At 47.5% G+C, this 19,889-nt stretch overlaps 1 protein-coding gene across 2 annotated transcripts in view; it reads right to left on the bottom strand.

Annotated features, from left to right (window-relative positions):
• The window catches only part of GDF11 (growth differentiation factor 11), a 37,442-nt gene that overhangs the window by 5,364 nt on the left and 12,189 nt on the right, over positions 1-19,889 (bottom strand). For both annotated transcript variants that reach the window (XR_014153315.1, XM_081849860.1), the window contains exon 2: positions 1,521-1,894. Coding sequence is in view for 1 of the 2 variants with exons in the window: in XM_081849860.1 (XP_081705986.1) it covers positions 1,521-1,894 (374 nt within the window). In the remaining variant the exon portion in view is untranslated. The remainder of the gene's footprint in view (positions 1-1,520; positions 1,895-19,889) is intronic.

A 19,889-nucleotide genomic window follows, 5' to 3' on the forward strand; every position in this document is an offset into this window, starting at 1 on the left:
AGTCCTTATCTGTCCTTCCAAGACAAGCCATCTTTTCTCCAATCCTAACAATACTTATCACAGCGTACAGTAATTTATCCAATTCCCAGTAGGAGTAGGAGTATTGCTTTCCCCTTTAGAAAGCCAGGCACAGGCTGGCCATGTACAGCTCCTTCCCTCCCTCGCTCCCTCTCTCTCTCTCTCTCTCTCTCTCTCTCTCTCTCTCTCTCTGTCTATACGTTCCTTTAAAAAAAAGTCAACAAGAGAGAATGCAATATATGGGCTGCTGACCCATCACCTGCTGCCAGAAAAAAAAAATGAGGTGCACAATCTGACAAGAGAGACCAAGAGATTAATTTGTAGGTAGTGGGTGAAGATGTGAAATAAAGGGAGCTCCATAAGGAATATGTGCATGTCTTTATGTGATTTTTCAAACCATCTGCATATAGCAAGGTTTCAGTTAATCAGCTATGTTTTGGCAGAGTAATTATACCTAACAGAATAAGCTTCAAGGGACAAGTAAGAGATTAAAGATAATAAAAGGGGAGGGGAAAATAAACCAAGAAGATATATTTTTATGAAGGTAAAAATGGGGGGGGGGAAACAACCTTCAACATTATTTGAATCTTAGTAAATTACTAAGCGTCTGTTTACATGGAAGACTATCTTAAGGCTAACAGAATAAGATTGAATCATGAATGTATGTATCCAATAAACTGTAACATGCAAACTCCTTCAGAAAATCAGTGAATTATGATACCACTTCAAAATGTAATATCCTGCCAATAACAAATATTTTGCTGAATTCTGGATATTTTACAGGAGGTGGTCTGAGTGTTAGTGAGACTTCAGAGCTAGCACAAATAGGAATTCTGCTGTCTTAAGTTACATAATGTTCAGCCTTTGTGAAGTACAGAAGGTAGATGGTGGTTTTATCTGTTGGAGAGCAGTGAGAGTTGTGCCAGTTACCTTAACATGGTTATTCCAGACCTGTTGATGGGCTATTTACACAAGTGGAGGCCAGTAATATCAAAACGTACAATGATTTTGCTGTTTATTTAAAGACCAGCTAAGTGGAGAGATGCTTGCAAGTAAGACTTAATACTATGATTTGGCATGTAAGCACACCCCTACCCTACGTGCAGTACAATAGTATTACAGCCCTCAATGAACTTGTAGGAGGCAGGAGGAGTTACAACCAAGAGGGCAAACCAATAGGTATGGAAGGGAAAACTCTTCCTTTCTCCCAGTAAAGCTTCCCAACATGTAGCTCACTGGTGACCTTGTACGTATGCAACAAAACGGTGAATCTGGGGCACTGGGGCCATCACTAGTTCTGAAAGACTGCTTCTTCTACTAATCTTCCACTTACTCACTTCAGCACTGCTTACTGTAATGCTACAACAGGGAACTGAGGCATGTTCTCAGTTCCTGACATCAGCAAACACCTGCAGCTTGGGTGAGCTTTGTGGGAAATGTATTTCTTTGGCCTCCAGCTCTACGTTAGAGAGAGAAGAAAAGCGATGCTCCTATTTACCCACCAGGCCTTCAGCACCAGGCCCAAGAGAGGTGACGGCCAGGTCATTGCCATTGGGATCAAAAGCGTTGATCTCGATACCCCAGTTGTTCTGAGGCTGCTTGAACCAGTTCTGCAGTACATGCTTGAAGTCAATGCTCTGCCAGTGGCCAATGCGGGAATTCAGGTCAATCTTGAGTGAGCGGATACGAATATGGCGACTCCCATCCTCCGTCACTGGTTTGAGACGCAGGATCTGTAGGTAGACCGTGGAGGTATGCTGAACAGGCCGCAGGTACACCCACAGCTGTGCCTTTACTACCTTGGTGAACATGATCTTGGGGCTGAAGTTGAAGAAACAGCAGTGCGGGTTGCCTTCAATCTGTACCACAGGGTCCGCTGGCAGAGAAAGACAGAGAGAGAAGCAGTGAGCAGAATTTCTTCACAACCCATTTCCCAGTGCTCTGGTCAGGAGATTCTGCCTAAGGAGCCATTCACAGATCTGCTTATCACATGTGCGTATGAAAGTACTTTCTTGTTGATTGAACACAGTGCCTGTCAGTGGAGGTAGTCTTGTACACAAATAAGAGGCCCTCAGCTGGTTGTGTAAATCAGCCTCAAGTACAGTGAATATTAAACTCTCCAGTCAGGTACAGTGGTGCCTCGCAAGACGAAAAGAATCCGTTCCGCGATTCTCTTCGTCTAGCGGTTTTTTCGTCTTGCGAAGCAACCCTATTAGCGGCTTAGCGGATTAGCGCTATTAGCGGCCTTTAGCGGCTTAGCGGCTTAGCGGATAAGCAGATAAGCGGCTTAGAAAAAGGGGGGGGGAGGAAAAAAAACCCGCAGGAACTCGCAAGACATTTTCGTCTTGCGAAGCAAGCCCATAGGAAATTCGTTTTGCGAAGCACCTCCAAAACGGAAAACTCTTTCGTCTAGCGAGTTTTCCGTCTTGCGAGGCATTTGTCTTGCAGGGCACCACTGTAGTCTTTTTTCAAGATACAACTCTCTATAGATCTGAAGCTAAAAAATAAAAGCAATTAAGAGACCCCCTTCTTGTGTATCCTAACAAATAAGGGAAGAATAAAGAGGTACAGTGGTACCTCGGGTTACATACGCTTCAGGTTACATACACTTCAGGTTACAGACTCTGCTAACCCAGAAATAGTGCTTCAAGTTAAGAACTTTGCTTCAGGATGAGAACAGAAATTGTGCTCCGGCAGTGCGGCAGCAGCAGGAGGCCCCATTAGCTAAAGTGGTGCTTCAGGTTAAGAACGGGCCTCCAGAACGAATTAAGTACTTAACCTGAGGTACCACTGTACACTGATTCTCAGTTGGGAAACTGGCAGCCATGAAAATGGGGCACTAAAATCAGGGGGCGGTAGCGTCAAAAGGGCTTGGGTGAGAAGGGTCACGATACAGGCAGCAACCATTTCATGTAGGGGTTCTTTCGGCAGAGCACACAAAAGTATGCCTCACCCCATTACGCCCCCCTTTCCACCTTCTTCTGGGTCCAAAAGGACCCACACATTGGCAATTACGTGTCAACTGGGTGCATCTAAAATGGCACTACCTTATGTAAAAAAGTTTATGCAGCCTAGTAAAGTCAAATAGCCTTCCAATGGACAGAAACTACTTTTTCTAGTGACTTCTCCTTTGCAGCCATTCCCACATCATTACTGAGGATTCCCCCAGCCCTTCAAAACTTATTTTAAGGGGGGGCGGGTTTACAAACAATTCTTTACAGTTGAACCCTTTCCAATAAAATATTAATACCAAGAATTAAAATATTAATACCAACAATAAAATGTGCATCACAGGAAACCAAATCCAAGAGGGTGTGAACATGGTTAATGAGAAGAACCAAAGAAGTTATCAAAGTCTTCCTTCAGAAAATGGAAATCACATCCAAATGCGAACAAAGAGGAACACAGGCTTTGTCAAAATAAATGCAAGCAGACAAGAAAAGGTGCAAAAAAAGGAAAGAATTCAAAGAGCATCCCTCAAAAAATTAAGACCAGTGATAAAAAATTATATAACTGCATTAGAAGCAAGCCATACGTACTAAAGCCTGATTTGGCACCACCATTTTTCTCAAGGCTAAGTTGATCCACCAGTTAGCATCCAGCACTGTTCCAACATCGTAAACTTCTTGCCCTTTCTCCCTTCAGCACTCCTTTCTTAAGGCTGACTTCAACTAACCTCTACTCAGAGTAGGCCCACTGAAATTAGTGGAAGCTGTTATTCATGGCCATTAACTTGAATGAGTCTACTCTGAATAACAGTTAGTTTAAAACAACCCTTTGTAGCCACTACCAGCTACAGGTGTCATGTGCCAGAATGTTTGTGGGGGTTTAAAAAAAATAATTCACATGACCATAGAAAGCTAACTTATACCAAGTCAGATCACTGGTCCATCTCACTCAGTAATGTCAACAGTATTTCACAGGGAGACACCAGGGATTCAACCTAGGATCTTTTGCACGCATAGCATATGCTGTACGACAGAGCTACAGCCCTTTAATACTTTTTAAATAAATGTCCACTCCTAAGTCTAAGGCTTCATTTTGGAACCAGATTTTTCTACTACCTCTTTACTGTTTTCATAGGGTGGCATTCAACTGATGAACCCCATCAGCAGAAGTCCTATGTAAGGACTTCCATTTGCACAATGGGGCTTTCTCTCCCATGCCCCCCCTCCTAAAAATGGCTTGCAGAGTCAGGAGCACCCCTAGAACAGCAAGGAGAGGAGATTGTTCTCTGGCAAACTGAAATGCTTGCCCTGATCAAACAATTCCCTTATCACAAAATTGAATTCCTTCAATAGTCAAGCCCAACACTCACTCAGACCATGACTCATATGGTTGTTTATTATTATTATTATTATTATTATTATTATTATTTCTACAGCTCCCTTTGTCATAAGATCTCAAGGCGTTTCACAGAATAACATGATAAAAACAAGTAAGTAAGTAAAACAAAACAGCAGACAATAACCCCCTCTCTCCCACAGACACATTTAAAAGGGTATAGAATATTAATCGGCCAAACGTCTGGTTAAACAGGAACGTTTTTGCCTGGCACCTAAAAATATATAATGATGGCGCCTGGCGAACCTCCCTGGGGAGAGCATTCCACAAATGGGATGCCACTACAGAGATGGCCCGTTCTCGTGTTGTCACCCTCCAGACCTCATATGGGTAGAGGCACAGCAAGAAGGGCCTCAGATGATATATGTAGCTTTAGGTCACCTGTTAAGGGCTAGCCCTCACAAAGCAGCTTATACAAGCAAATAATAAAATATAAAACACCCATTTCAAACTAACTGCTTAGGGCTTTGGCCCAACTGGCCAGAATTTGCTTCCTTTCAGCTCCATACTCCTTTCTGAGTCAGGCCCCTCAGGGCTAATACGGCTCAGTCTTGCAGGATTTCCCTCACCTTTTAGCCTCAGTACTGCTGCTAGCCAGCGGAACCTCTCTGCGTCACTGCATTTGCCTTCCTTCCTTTAGTGGCTCACTCACCGTGGCACAATGGAGAGGGGTGGCCAGCTCCCAGTCCCTCTCCTCTCCTCACCAAACAGGTGCTGTGTCACAGCACAGCAAGAGACATCTGCTATGACCCCAAGGTCTCTTTCCTGGTCAGTTCAGACCCCCGTGAGTGCATATTTGAAATTAAGATTTCTTGTGCTAATATGCATCACCTTACATTCATTTACACTGACTGGCTTACATGAATGACCAATAGTTTAAAAGCATATCTAGCTTCTGATGCAAAGTAGAGTAAACCTTGAATCCAAGAAATATACAAGGTTTTGTGTGTTTTGCCTCCTAAAGGGATCGTGTTTCATTTCACTAGAGATGCCGCAGCCTTTTGGGTTCTGCATTCTACAGTATCCTACAAAAGAATACACAGGGCAGCTATCAGGACTATCACATAATCCTTAGCATAGTTAACAATGCTAAGGATTTAAGTGGGTTAAACCACAGAGCCTAGGGCTTGCCGATCAGAAGGTCGGCGGTTCGAATCCCTGCGACGGGGTGCACTCCCGTTGCTTGGTCCCTGCTCCTGCCAACCTAGCAGTTCGAAAGCACGTCAAAGTACAAGTAGATAAATAGGTACCACTCCGGCAGGAAGGTAAACGGCGTTTCCGTGTGCTGCTCTGGTTCGCCAGAAGCGGCTTAGTCATGCTGGCCACATGACCCGGAAGCTGTACGCCGGCTCCCTCGGCCAGGAAAGCGAGATGAGCGCTGCAACCCCAGAGTCAGCTACGACTGGACCTTATGGTCAGGGGTACCTTTATCTTTACCTTTACTTATTTGAACACAGTCTGATTCCTGTACCTTTTTTTTGTGAGTGTGGGTTCTTTTTTAGTCTCAACCTTTCTACCCATTTTAGCACACTATTGTGTTTTGGTTAGCTCCAAGCTCAGCTGGAAGAATGAGAAACCAGATTGTCATCTGGAAACCGCCTTTCTCCTACTGAAGCTTAGGCACCACTACAACACGTCCCTTTTTATTCTTTCATTTTCCTCGATGGTAAATTGGTAGTCTGATGCTGAGGAAGTGTTTAATTGATGTTAGTTAACCTGCTTCTTTGCTATTTTCACCCTTCAAACATAAAATGAATAGTGTATGAATTGTTAGATTCTTTCAAAATAGAGACTTTGTTTGGGCTCCAGTAAAAAGGGATGGTTCCTATTCCAGACTATCAGAACTATTTCAGTGCTGAGCCAAGGACAGCAGTCAGAATAGTGCGTGTCTATATACCCAATCCTCTGTCCGCTTCAGTAACACAATGTGTGACAGGGCAAGAGAATGGAAAGAAGACAGCCTTTGACTTGTGTGTATGTCTATAGATGGAATTATATAAGAACTAGATAATATAAATGGGCCCAGTGGTGACTGCTAGCCATGCTAGCAAGAATTTCAGGATCCATGTTAGCCATAGTGTCTCTAGCGGCTAGCTGCTAGGGTGAAGTTTACCACTGCTGCCTGCTAATAAGCTTTTCCACGCATCTGGTGAGTGATTGACGGAAGACAAAAATCTTAACTTGGATGCACAACTGATTTGACCCAGTGAATGGTACTTCTTATTCTTGGGAATGAAGGCAGAGAAATTGTTTGTCCAATGGGCCACAGTTATGTGGCCTCTAAAACGAGGTCTAACTCTAGCATAAGACTCATGTGTTACTTAACCCAACACTCAGAAAATTCATCCAAATCTATACACATTCTTGGTCCATGTCTATCCATATTAATACTTTGTTGCTTGTCCTAAACGAGTCATACAAAAAAGGACAACTGGTCCCATACCATAGGATGTAGTCAATGCAGTGCTGAGTCACTAGTTTCACCAATAAAAGGATTTCTCATTGTGTAACAGAATGTTCTCCTTTCCTCCCCCTATGTGCCCCCTAAATCTGTTCTAAGTGTTTCCCCAACCTTCTGGAGCAGATTTGGGGATGGAGTGGGGAAGGAGATTTGTGGGGGGGGGGGGTCTCAATTGCACTAGCACTTAGTTGAATACCACCCCATGTCTCTAATGAATGCCACATCTGAATGCTTAAACAAGGCTTATAAGACAGCAGGGTATTATTTCAGTCCCGATACTGATCATTTCTACCCCCGGTAATCAAATAATCCTGGATTTCTTTAACAAGCTTTGGTCCCAGCACAGATTCTTGGAGCACCTTGCTTTTCTTGAATATACATTTGTATTTTTCCTTGCCGTTTCTGAATCTATTATTAGTGATTGATCCATGAGAAGCTTTGCTATATTGACAGTGTTAATTCATTGCCCTTTGTGATTTGGAGATTGCTTTCATTATTATATGTTGTTATGCGGATGCCTTCAGCACAGTCGGCTCTGAAGGTACTTTTACAGTTTCCTCCCTTTGAACATTCTTAATTCTTCAGCACTGGCGTGTCCTTTCCCATTTTGGTACATCTCTATTTTCAGAATGTCAGCATTTATATAATGGTTATCAGATGGTTTAGCTGTTGTCGTCTGTGGCCTATAGTCCATTCCGTTGATAGTCAAGAGTTTCCTCTCCTCTTTTAGTTTGTCTGTTCTAATCTAGTCACTCATTCAATCCACTTCAACTCACACTCCTTTCTCCCTTGCAATGACATGCTGTGATTACTCCTGTTAAACCTTCCACCTTTCCTTTCGTCCATAGTCCTAGGTAGTTTTATCGCAAAGCACATTCGGCTTTCCTTTTAACCACCTACCTCTGAGACAGAATTGGACATTTGAGAAGAACCAGGTTTATCAGCAAACATAGGGTTACCAGATCCTGTCTTTAAAAGTTTGAGTGCAACAGGAGAGTTGCTCTGCCAGTCTCCTTTGCCCACATCTCCTGCCTGCTGTAGTAGGGAAAGCTTCAGTTTATTCTAGAGTAAGTGGGGAAGGAAAGTGCCAATCTGGCAGCACTTTTTGAAAGTTAACCAGGTTTATTTTTAAGCACGCGTCATTGCAGGTTAAGTTAGGATAGAGACAAATCACTCACCCAGACTTCAGTATGAATAGATAAAAAGTGAACTGGTAAGATGCAGAGACCTCCACAAAAGCAGTACAGCACATACAATAGATGTTCCTGTACATGCTAATGAACAGGCCAGGTACAGTATTTACAGCTGATAGCATTTCCCTTACCTGCCCACCCACACCCAGTTCAACATGTGTGTATTTGGGGGAGCAGCACAAATACACACAAACATTCAAGAGAACAGGCAACAGAATAAGAGGGTAGCACACAGTCAAATCAGAGAAGGGTAGCTCAAATAGTAGGCAGAAGATGGGATTTACTGTGAGAGAGGAATCATTCACCTTTAAAAAGCTTATTTATGAATATAGCTGCATGGTTCCTTACAACACAGCTATACAAAATAGGAAGTGATCTTTTCTCTATGCTTTTGTTTAACTAAAAGTTAAACATGCTTCTTCAGTTGATAGTGATGGCTTCATTCACTGCTTGAGCGGTGGCTGGTGCTTCTACTAAGCACACCCTACTTATTTGGGAATGAACTGGAACAATAGGTAAAGGTAAAGGGACCCCTGACCATTAGGTCCAGTCGTGACCGACTCTGGGGTTGCGACGCTCATCTCGCTTTATTGGCCAAGGGAGCCGGCGTACAGCTTCCGGGTCATGTGGCCAGCATGACTAAGCCACTTCTGGCGAACCAGAGCAGCGCACGGAAACGCCGTTTACCTTCCCGCCGGAGCAGTACCTATTTATCCACTTGCACTTTTTGGTGTGCTTTCAAACTGCTAGGTTGGCAGGAGCAGGGACCGAACAACAGGAGCTCACCCCATCACGGGGATTCGAACCGCCGACCTTATGGTCGGCAAGTCCTAGGCTCTGTGGTTTAACCCACAGCGCCACCCGCGTCCCAAACAATAGTTTGGCATATTTGAGCATAGGCAGAATACAAGTCTGAGAAGAAGGAACTTTTGAGGGAACCACATTTGTCTTTTAGGAGAACTGATGGTGCTTTAAAGTAGGGGCAGGAAAACTTTTTCAGCCCAAGGGTCACATGCCAGGGGCAGATGAGGTCAGTGAAAACAGTAGGTGGGGCAACAAAGAAAATAATGCCTTTGTAGAGTAAACTAATTTCTACATACGCTCACATCCCCTTCACTTCCTTCCATCTAGACCAGGGTTTCTCAAAGTTGGGTCTCCAGCTGTTTTTGGACTACAATTCCCATCATTCCCTGGTCCTGCTAGCTAGGGATGATGGGAATTGTAGTCCAAAAACAACAGAAGACCCAACTTTGGGAAGCCCTGGTCTAGGCAAACAAGAGGCATTATTAGAGTTCAGTGATACACTTCAGTCAGGCACAACAAACCAAGCCTGAGGCACGTTCTAAACACCAAAGAAAGAGACCTGGAGAGCCACTTTCCCTGCTCTGAAGCAGTACTAGAACACTCTACTGCTTGGAAAAGTGTGGAGGACCAAGCTTGCTCTTGGGGGAAAAGAATATACCTACTCTGTATGGGCAGGTACAGAGTCATCTGTTATTATATAAGCTGCCCTGAGCTTTACAAGAGTAGCAGGATATACATAGATGTTATACATTGAAGTACATGCATCTGCAATACCCTATATAGCAGGGGTCAGCAAACTTTTTCAGCAGGAGGCCGGTCCACTGTCCCTCAGACCTTGTGGGGGGCTGGATTATATGGGGGGGGGTTGAACAAATTCCTATGCCCTACAAATAACCCAGAGATGCATTTTAAATAAAAGCACACATTCTACTCATGTAAAAACACCAGGCAAGCCCCACAAATAACCCAGAGATGCATTTTAAATAAAAGGACACATTCTACTCATGTAAAAACACACTGATTTCCAGACTGTCCGCGGACTGGATTTAGAAGGCAATTGGGCCGGATCCGGCCCCTGGGCCTTAGTTTGCCTACCCATGCTATATAGGATTAGTGCGATACACAGGCCACTCCTGCAGAAGTCAGTGCCTCAGCAGATAGGATAATTCCCTCACTGCATAAAGAATTGAATTGACACTTCCGTTGAATTCCTGCAACAAGCAAACCAATACGTATGTCGCAAGTCAAGCAGCGAAGCTCAGGTGGGGTGTGGGGGGAATACACATAGCAAAGATCTCGCCTACCCTCCACTCAGAAAGAATGGCTAGGAAGAATAATAGAGGATGATAGCCATCTAAACAGGCAAACTGGAGATTGGGAGAGAGTCGTTTTGCCATTCGCATAGGCTAAGGGGTGCGAGAAGGAGGCACTTCCCCCTCTTCCCAGCTCCAGCCAGCAGCTCCCAGTGGCCAACCCCCTCCCACTCCTCTCTGTTCACAGACATCTGGGTTACATTGAGCTAGGAGTGCCCCTTTGCCCCTGCCTGGTGCACCCCGCTCCGTTTAATCACCCCCAGCTGCATGTGCCATGAACTGCAGGCCCTGCTAACACGCCAAGGTCATGACACGGAGTGGCTGCCTCACCCTGCGCAGCCAACCAGGAGCAAAGGCTTCTGCTAACAAATGCCCAAGGCAATTTGCTGTGCACAAGTCCCAAATTAATGCTGTGCTCCCTTGGGAACTCCTCTCTCTACCCCAGTCTCTGCCAGTTCTTAAAGTGACAGAAAACCTCTCCCCCTCCCCTCAGTGTTTTCGGCCTAGCTATGCAAAACCCTCCGCACAACCGCAGACGTTGCGCAGACTAAGGTGGAAAGGGCAATTATGAGATTGGGGCTGGGAAAGCACACAATCTAGCCTTCAAAGCAAAGGCATGCTGGCTTCTTATGTCCAGGTCCCCCAAGTTTGATGTGAAATTCTGTCGTTTGTTATGTGGAAGCCTCTAGTTAAGTCAAACTTGTCTGTGAGTGTAAGTCAATAGCTAACATAAAGCTACTCTCTGTTCCAGTGGTTCATCTTCTCTGTCTTCTCATTGGCAATTAATGTGCCCCACCCAGAATTTACCAGGGCGCTGTCCATGGTTCTGTGCCCTGACAGTAGCCATTCCCCACCTGCCAATAGGGAAGAGAGGGGAAAGATTATGCAATAGGGCAGTGCTACTTTCCACTATGGGTAAACAGTCAGAACTGGATGCTCTGCTTCTTCTCACTTTTCTCTATGCCTTCATTACATCCAAGTTCATAATAACCTTCACCTATTTATAGTCATTTATGAAAGCTTTCTTACTCAACTCACTCCAAGTGGGACTGTAGAATTGTCTTCAGCTCTCATTTGGAGTGTGGTCTCCGCCCCATCCATTCCTGTTTCAGGAGACCTGCAATCTGTTTAAATGTTGTGACCTGATCCTGCAAGCACTCAGACACTGACTGCTTTACAGACAGAAATTGAGAAGAGAATGTTTATGTCTCTTGTAGCTACTTATTAGATGAGAAGCACCTGTTTGTTGTTTTATTTCAGTAAATTTAGACCCCATCCTTCCGTTGTAATGCAGTATTCAGAGTTGTTAACATTGAAGTTGATAACAGCGATGAAAATTAATTTATAAAACCTCTAATCCAATAGATTAAAGAGGTGGATAAGATAGGCACTGCAAAGGAAAACAATTTAAGACAAAATATCAGCCTATTAAGAATCATCCAACTCACCAAATCAAATGCGTGCCAGAATAAAAACATCTTAACTAGATGGCCAAGAAAAAGGGGCCCAAATGAACCTTCCAAGACAGAATTCCCTAATCTGGATGTAACCACAAAAATGCCCCTTCTGCATCCTTACCAGTCATGCCTTCAACCGTAATCAATTGGGATATGGAAAAGAAGAGACTTCTAACACTTCCTGTGTCCTCTATGTATCCTGGGCCCCCATCATTTAGAACTTTGTTGCTGAACATGACTAGATATGCTCTTATGATATACACATTTCTTTTCCAACCCTTCTTCACTCTTTCCCAAAATACACATGCCACAGCCAGAGCAATGGAAACCATTGAACACCATGCTTCCACATAAACTTTTTTTTATAAAGTTTCATTTATCCAGTTACCATTCACAGGCAATTTGAAGCTATTATTCTTATTCTTATTCTTATTCTTATTCTTAGTATTATTATTATTTGTTCTTTGTTTAAAAGTTTCAGTACCAGAGCAGGGAGCACTTCTATAGAGTCTGGCTGCTCTGTGAGAGGAAACACTGGAGGATATTATGATTTTCAGTATCCTGGTCATATATATGGTCTCTACCAATCAGAGATGGGCTACAAGAGGCAAATAGGATCAGTATAGAGCCCCACATCTTGTTTCTGCTGCTGCACAAGTGAGGCGAGATTGAATACACAATAATTTCCACAGAGAGCTCCAAGTCTATTCATCCTAACATGCACACTCTGAATTCTATGAACCCTAGCAATGGTCCTTATTTCCAGTGAAGAAATTGCCTCCTCTACAGGCATTCTGTTCCACTGGCTAGTTCCTTCTGGTAAATATTTGGCTGTTGTTTTTAAGTGGAGTTCATTTTGATTCAACGGTTGGTTTCTATTTTTCCTCCCTCTTATACAGTATATTTAAACTTTCCCTGGTAGCTAAATAGATAGAACTTAACATATCCTTCCAGCTTACTTTAGGTTCTATTAATCATTCCCACTAATCACCTTCTCTCTCTCTGTAGCATTGTTCTAAGTATCTGAATAGGAAACGTAGTTCTCTATTGGAATCTCTAAGTTCTGTGTATGCTATGGACATGTATTCTTTGTCCAGTTCTTAGGTACCCAGCATAATTTTAAAGCACCGGTCCTGCTGCACTGAGTTAAATCAATATTGGGGGGGGGGGTTTAAAAAATCCTGGTACATTCATTGCCTCCAGAACCGGGTTAAGAATACAGGATGTCTCTTCTAAAACATATTGAGGTTTCACGTATCTTTAACCCTTAATGAGCCATGTGTTCACCTTTGAGAGCATTCAAAACACACAAAGCCTCTCACTTCCTGATCCGTCCTGTCCTGCTTCTGAATTATTCTACAATGTCCTGCTTTTCACACTAAAAATTCCCATATTATTAATTCCCATATTATTAATTTCTCTATAGATGGGAACATTACCACCACTCCCTTTTTTTCTGATGGATGATCAATTACTATGCTTTGAGACGGAAGAATGGGCATACTTCAGGTTCCGTGATGGAAAACATCCATGAATTTTCACCACAGAAAGAGTTCTAGTTTGGCTGGTGCCCTACTCTATCAGTTACTCAATTTAACAGGTAATCAAGCCCTACCCACTGCTGCCAGGTGGTCATCCAAGGATGAGGTAGTACTTGGTGCTACAGCAACACACTAGGAAGCCATAGTCATCTTCCTGACATGACACACATACTTGTAAAATCCTATACAGTCATTCCTTAATGGATAGTCACTAATATAGTCTGCCATACACAAGACTGGAGTAACTGAGTGATCTGGACTGCACTAATCAGCTTAATATATGCAACTGTTGTGGAGTCATCGGGTTAAGAACTTAATTCGTTCTGGAGGTCCGTTCTTAACCTGAAACTGTTCTTAACCTGAGGTGCCTCTTTAGCTTATGGGGCCTCCCGCTGCCGCTGGCGCTCAATTTCTGTTCTCATCCTGAGGTAAAGTTCTTAACCTGAGGTACTATTTCTGGGTTAGCAAAGTCTGTAACCTGAAGCGTCTGTAACCCGAGGTACCACTGTACTGCTAGTATTCTAGTGGTATCAACTGCTATCAATTCTTCTAATGCAGGCTTCCTCAACCTCGGCCCTCCAGATGTTTTGAGACTACAATTCCCATCATCCCTGACCACTGGTCCTGCTAGCTAGGGATCATGGGAGTTGTAGGCCAAAAACATCTGGAAGGCCGAGGATGAGGAATCCTGTTCTAATGGTTCCAGTTACCAGAGAAAGCAATTGTAATTCCTGGTTGTTACTAGTGGTGCTGCATTCGAGAGCATTTCCACAGCTCTCTCTGATCTCCTGTGCTTCATTAGTGAAAAGGGAATAACTACATTAAATATTGACACACAAGAGTGTTTAAGACCACCACTAGCAGTAATAATGAAACTTCAATATAGTTATATCCCTTCTGGGGGGAAATTAGGTAATGGTACTGTCAGGGGCTCAGGAGCAGAGGCACAGGAGAGGGAGGAAATGGAGAGCGAGGGGGAGGAATCCGAGGGGAGCGTAGGCGGTGACAGTGGTCAGAGTGATTCCATGAGCCTCTCCAGCGAATCGGAAGATTCACAGAAGGGAGCGCCGATGGCCAGGGCAAGGGGGGTGCCAAGGGGGAAACACCAGAAGGAAGGGGCCAGCGGGGACTCCCAGAGCAGCAGTTGGAAATCAGGACCAGCTTCCCCACCAGAGCGCAGTGGGGGGGAGGAGTCCCAGGCATCGGGACCAGTGTTCTCACCACCAGCGAGAGGAGATGAGTCAGGATTGACCACGCCTCCATCGGAGAGCGGGGAAATGGTCAAGAGGAAAGTTACCGGCTGGGCGCGCGCGCCAAGTTCAAATGTACAAGCGAGCGGCACAGCAGGTAGCCCGGATAGGGAGCCAGGTCCTAAAGCCCGCCGGAAGGAGGGGCAAGACTCAGGGGGGTCAGCGTCAGAAGAGTCCAGAAAGGAGGAAACCCCAGGGGGCAGAAGGACCCAGAGGAGGAAAGAACAACGGAAGAGGTGGTGTAAGGCTAGAGTCTTAAACTGGTGTCTAGGAGGCGGAGACTCAGATGGAGCTTCGCCGGTCTAGGTTCTAAGACGTGGAGTTGCACGCTGCGGTTTGGAAATGGAAACTAATCTTCAATAAAGACTTTTATAAGTTATTACTGACTAGCGTTGGTCCTCTGTGAGCTGGGACCTAGAGGCAACTCTGACAGTAAGCTCCATCTCTGAAAAAGAAAACCTCGCAACGTGAGTGGACGCAGCGAGGGGCGAAGATTGGTGCTTCGCGAGCTCACGAAGGCAAGACAAGATGACTACCGAACAACAAATAACAGCCCTGCAAAACGCAGTGGCACAACTTAACTCGGAAATACTGGCATCCAGGAAGAGGGAAGAAGAATCCGCTGCTGCCTGCAAGGATCTGCAAATCAGGTTGGAAATATTGGCTAAACAGGGGGCGCCGGGAACCAGACCAGAGGGGATTGGGCTGGGAAAGAGAGGAGGCAGCCTTGTGTCGCATTTCGATGGGAATCTGCAGCAGTATCCTAACTTCAGAGCAGACGTGGTTTTCGCCCTAGAATTGCTGGAGAAGGACTTTAGCGATGAGCAGGAGAAAGTAGGCTTCATACTGACGCATCTCCACGGAGACGCCAAAGCGTGGCTGCGGAATCTGTACCGAGATAAAGACCCAGCCCTCCAAAATGCGAAAGCCTTCCTTAAGGCGATGGATGCGTGCTTTTTATCAGAGATTGATGTAGATATTGCCAGAAAAGAGGTACATGGATTGAAACAAGGCAGAGCCACTGTGAGGCAATATCACTCCCGCTTTTTTGCATTGGTCAACGCGCTGGGATGGGAAAAAGATTCAGCTGCCGTCAGGGACCTGTTCTGGGAGGGGTTGAACGGGGCTGTGAAAGACGAAATTTTGAGGGTGGAGCGACCCCAGACCACTAAAGACGTGATCCAGAGAGCGCTGATGATTGGGGTGAGGCTGGAGGAACGTTCCTGGAGCAAGGACGAAGGGCGTTGGGGACGCACACCAGCAAGAGCACCTCCTTTCTTTCCCAGGGAAACAGCGCGCGCTCAATCCACACCCCCAATGGGAGGGGGAGAGGAGCCGATGGAGTTAGGTGGTGCCAAGGCTCAGTCAGCAGCCAGAGCCCTAACGCCGGGAGCAGTCAAACCGAAGCCTCCTAGAGGGAATAGGAATTGTTACATCTGCGACAGTGCTCAGCATATGGCGAAAGAGTGTCCCCAGAGGATTTGCAAGCACACTGCAGCCTCAGCGACAGTTACGGAAATAGTTCAGCAGAGTGAGCCACAGCAGGGAAACGACGGAGTCTGGCTGGAATCAGAGGCACTGGGGCCCAGCCAGACAAGTCAGTGAAGCAGTCCCCAGGGATCTTGCAGCCCACAGACCCCCTCCCACCCAAACCAGTGGTGCAGCTCACCGCATCCCTCCAGCTTCCCAATGGGCTCACCATGGAAATCCCTATCACCATTGACTCTGATAGCAATGCAGACTTTATAGGAGTGGATTTCATCAAGCAACAAGGCATAGCGCTCCTGCCTGCCACGATGCCCCTGAAAGTAGTGACAGTCGACGGCAGAGACTTGCTGGGGGGGCAGGTGGTACAGCAAACGCCGCCAATGGTTATGCAAATTGGAAATCACCGCGAAGTCATCAGCTTCAACGTCACCCAACTGTCGGACACGCCCATAGTACTGGGCATGAGTTGGCTGGACAGGCACAGCCCGGCATTAGCATGGTACCAGCGTCAATTGACTTTCTGCTCCTCCTACTGCGCAGAACACTGCATCCTCGCTAACCAGGAAGATGAGGGGCACGAAGATGGACCACAGCTACACTTAGGCATGTTGCAAGTGGTACCCAACAAGTACAAAGACTTTTTGGAGGTCTTCTGCGAGAAGGAAGCGGACAAGCTGCCTCCCCACAGGCCCTACGACTGCAAGATTGACCTCCTGCCGGGGGCGACGCTGCCGACGGGGAAACTGTATTCCATGTCTGAGGATGAACTGCAGGAACTCAGGGAGTTCATAGATCACAACTTGAAGCGGGGATTCATCCGAGAATCCAAGGCAGTGGGGGGCAGTCCCGTGTTTTTTGTGAAGAAGCGGGACACGCCCCAAAAGAGGCTTGTAGTTGATTACAGAATTTTGAATTCGAAAACCAAGCCCACAGCCTTCCCCATGCCCAAGATCGATGACCTGCTGGCGACGGTGAGGAAGGGTCGCATCTTTACCAAGTTGGATCTACGCAGAGCGTACAATCTCATACGCGTGCGGGAGGGCGACGAGTGGAAGACGGCCATGTTTACGCCGCTAGGCACCTATGAATATAGAGTTATGCCGTTTGGATTACAAAATGGTTCCCACTGTTTTCAAGCCTTCATGCACCACGTCTTAGCGGGTCTCCTCTACAAGAAGTGCGTCTGCTTCCTGGATGACATCCTGATCTTCTCGGAGTCGCAGGAGGCCCACGAGAGAGATGTCAAGGAAGTCCTGCAGAGGCTGAGGGAGCACAGGCTTTATGCCAAGCTGGAGAAGTGCCAGTTCGACATGACGGAGGTGGATTTCCTGGGCTACAAGCTGTCCGACAAGGGGCTCGCCATGGACAGCGCCAAGGTCCGCTCGGTGCTGGACTGGAAAAGCCCGCGCAATCGGAAGGAGGTCCAGAAGTTTGTCGGATTTGCCAACTTTTATCACAAGTTTATCAAGGGTTTCGCTATGCAGACGGCGGCCATCACGGACACCCTCAGCTCCAAGAAGAAGAAGTTCATCTGGACGGAGCAGGCGGAGCAGTCCTTTCAGAAGCTCAAGCGTCTCTTCGCGTCCGAAGAGCAGCTGCTGCACGTGAACCCCAGCAAACCCATGAGGGTTGAGACGGATGCCTCCGACCGAGCCGTGGGGGCGGTCCTGTTGCAGCAAGATCCGCAAGGGGACTGGAGGCCGTGCGCTTTCTACTCCAGGAAACTCAGCAAGTCGGAGCAGAACTACACCATCTGGGACAGAGAGTTGCTGGCCATTCATGCCGCATTCAAGGCGTGGCGGCACTTCCTCATCGGAGCCAAACACACAGTGCAGGTCCGCACGGACCATAAGAACTTGGAGTACTGGCGCACGGCGAGGTTCCTGAACCAGAGACACATCCGCTGGGTGGAGTTCTTTGCAGATTTCGACTTCAGGATAGAATACATCCCAGGAGACAACAACATCATGGCGGATGCGCTATCCAGTATCTCGCAGTATCTCGAGGAAGAGGCACCGCCGGCGGCCAAGCACATTTTCGCACCGAAGGCGTGGGCATGCGCCTCAGCCATGGTGGACCTGGACGCAGTTCGTCGCACGCTGCAGACGGACTCCTTCGCACGAGCCAAGATGGAGGAGGTTCGCAGCGGCACAGCGAAGGGCGACGAGTTCCAGATACGCGACGGACTGCTCATCCGCAGAGGGGCCCTCTACGTGCCGGGAGACGACCTCCGCGCGAGAGTACTGCAACAGTTACACGACGCGCCCAGCGCTGGGCACTTCGGCAAAGAGAAGACTGTGGAATTAGTAGCCAGAGACTTTTGGTGGCCCAAGATGCGGGGAGAAGTCGCGGATTACGTCAATAGGTGTGACACATGCCAAAGGGCCAAGCCAGTACACAGGCCGCCGGCGGGACTGTTGGAACCGCTACAGACCCCGCTCGAACCGTGGGAGAGGGTGGCCCTGGACTTTGTCACTGATCTGCCCAGCTCGAGGGGCAAAACAGCAGTACTCGTGGTAGTAGACTTGTTCACCAAGATGGCCCACTTCATTCCTTGCGCGAAGGTGGCCACAGCGGAGCAGACCGCCAAGCTGTTCATAGACCACGTGTTCAAGGTGCACGGCCTACCACGGTCTATCCTGTCCGACCGGGGGCGCCAGTTCATCTCCAGCTTCTGGCAGAAGCTGATGGGCATCCTGAACGTCAAGGTCAGCCTAGCGTCGGCAAGACACCCACAGACCAACGGACAAGCGGAGAGGGTCAACGCCATCATGCAGCAGTACCTGAGATGCTACGCGAACCAACAGCCCTCGACCTGGGTGGACTACCTACCGCTGGCCGAGTTTGCCTACAACAACACGAAACCCGTGTCCACGGGGGTGACACCGTTTTTCGCCAACAATGGGCGGCATCCCAGAACCTTCCCGGGTTTAGAGAAAGTGGGGGAGGGGGAGCCGCAGGGAGCAGAGGCCTTGGCAGCAGAGTTACAGGAGGTCCACGAGCAACTCCGAAGGCAGTTAGAGCTAGCAAAACACGCGTACAAAATGCAGGCAGACAGACACAGGAGAGTTGGGGAGGACATCCAGGTGGGGGACTGGGTCTGGTTGGCAGCCCAGGCAGTGCCGGCCAGATCGTTAGCTAAGAAGAAGCTCGGACACAAGCAGATAGGCCCTTACCAAGTCGAGGCACAGATCAACCCAGTGGCCTTCCGGTTGACACTCCCGGAGGGATCCAGAATGCACCCGGTTTTTCATAGATCGGTGCTCACGCCCTACAAGGCACCTCACAGGTTTCAGGCGCCAGGGACAGCACCAGACCCGCTCGGGGAAGCGCCCACGAAGGGGGGGGTCACTGAGAGGGGAGCCACTCAACGAGGCCACAGCGATTTTAGACTCCAGATGGGGGGAGGAAGGGATTGAATATCTCCTTGCCAGGGAAGACACCCCGGTCAGCGCCAACGGGTGGGTACCGGACTATGCCGTGGAGGAGCAATGGCTCAAAGACGAATTCCATGCACTTTTCCCACACAGGCCCATGCCGGCAGATTATTTCGACAAATATCTTTTCACACCCACACTCTCAGCCAGCACGTTTCAGGGTTTCTCTTCAGCTGAGGACACGACGCTAGAGACTAGCTCTCCAGAGGGATCGCTCTCGGGGTTTGGCACAGGGGGCTCCTATTGGTGGGAGGATCAACCTGACGTGGGGTGGCGCAGAGAACTGCCGAGAGGGCCATTGCACGCAGCATCACCCCAGGCGACAGGGGAAGAGGGGGCCATGGGCGAGTTGGGGGTAGATCCAGGTTTCGAACACACCTCCCAAGAGATGGAAGCAGAGGAGATCGCCGTCGACGAGACCATGGAGGACTTCCCGGACTTATCCGGCTGGCTGCACGCCACGGGGGACGAACTGTATCCTGCACTCACCCCCACATCACTGGAGCACCCAGAACCCGCACCTGAAGAGGGGGAGGGGGAAGGGGGGCTTCGAGGGGGGGATGGATGTCAGGGGCTCAGGAGC

Source organism: Podarcis erhardii, assembly GCF_964252035.2.
Source record: "Podarcis erhardii genome assembly, chromosome: 2".
Classification (NCBI taxonomy): Eukaryota; Metazoa; Chordata; class Lepidosauria; order Squamata; family Lacertidae; genus Podarcis; species Podarcis erhardii.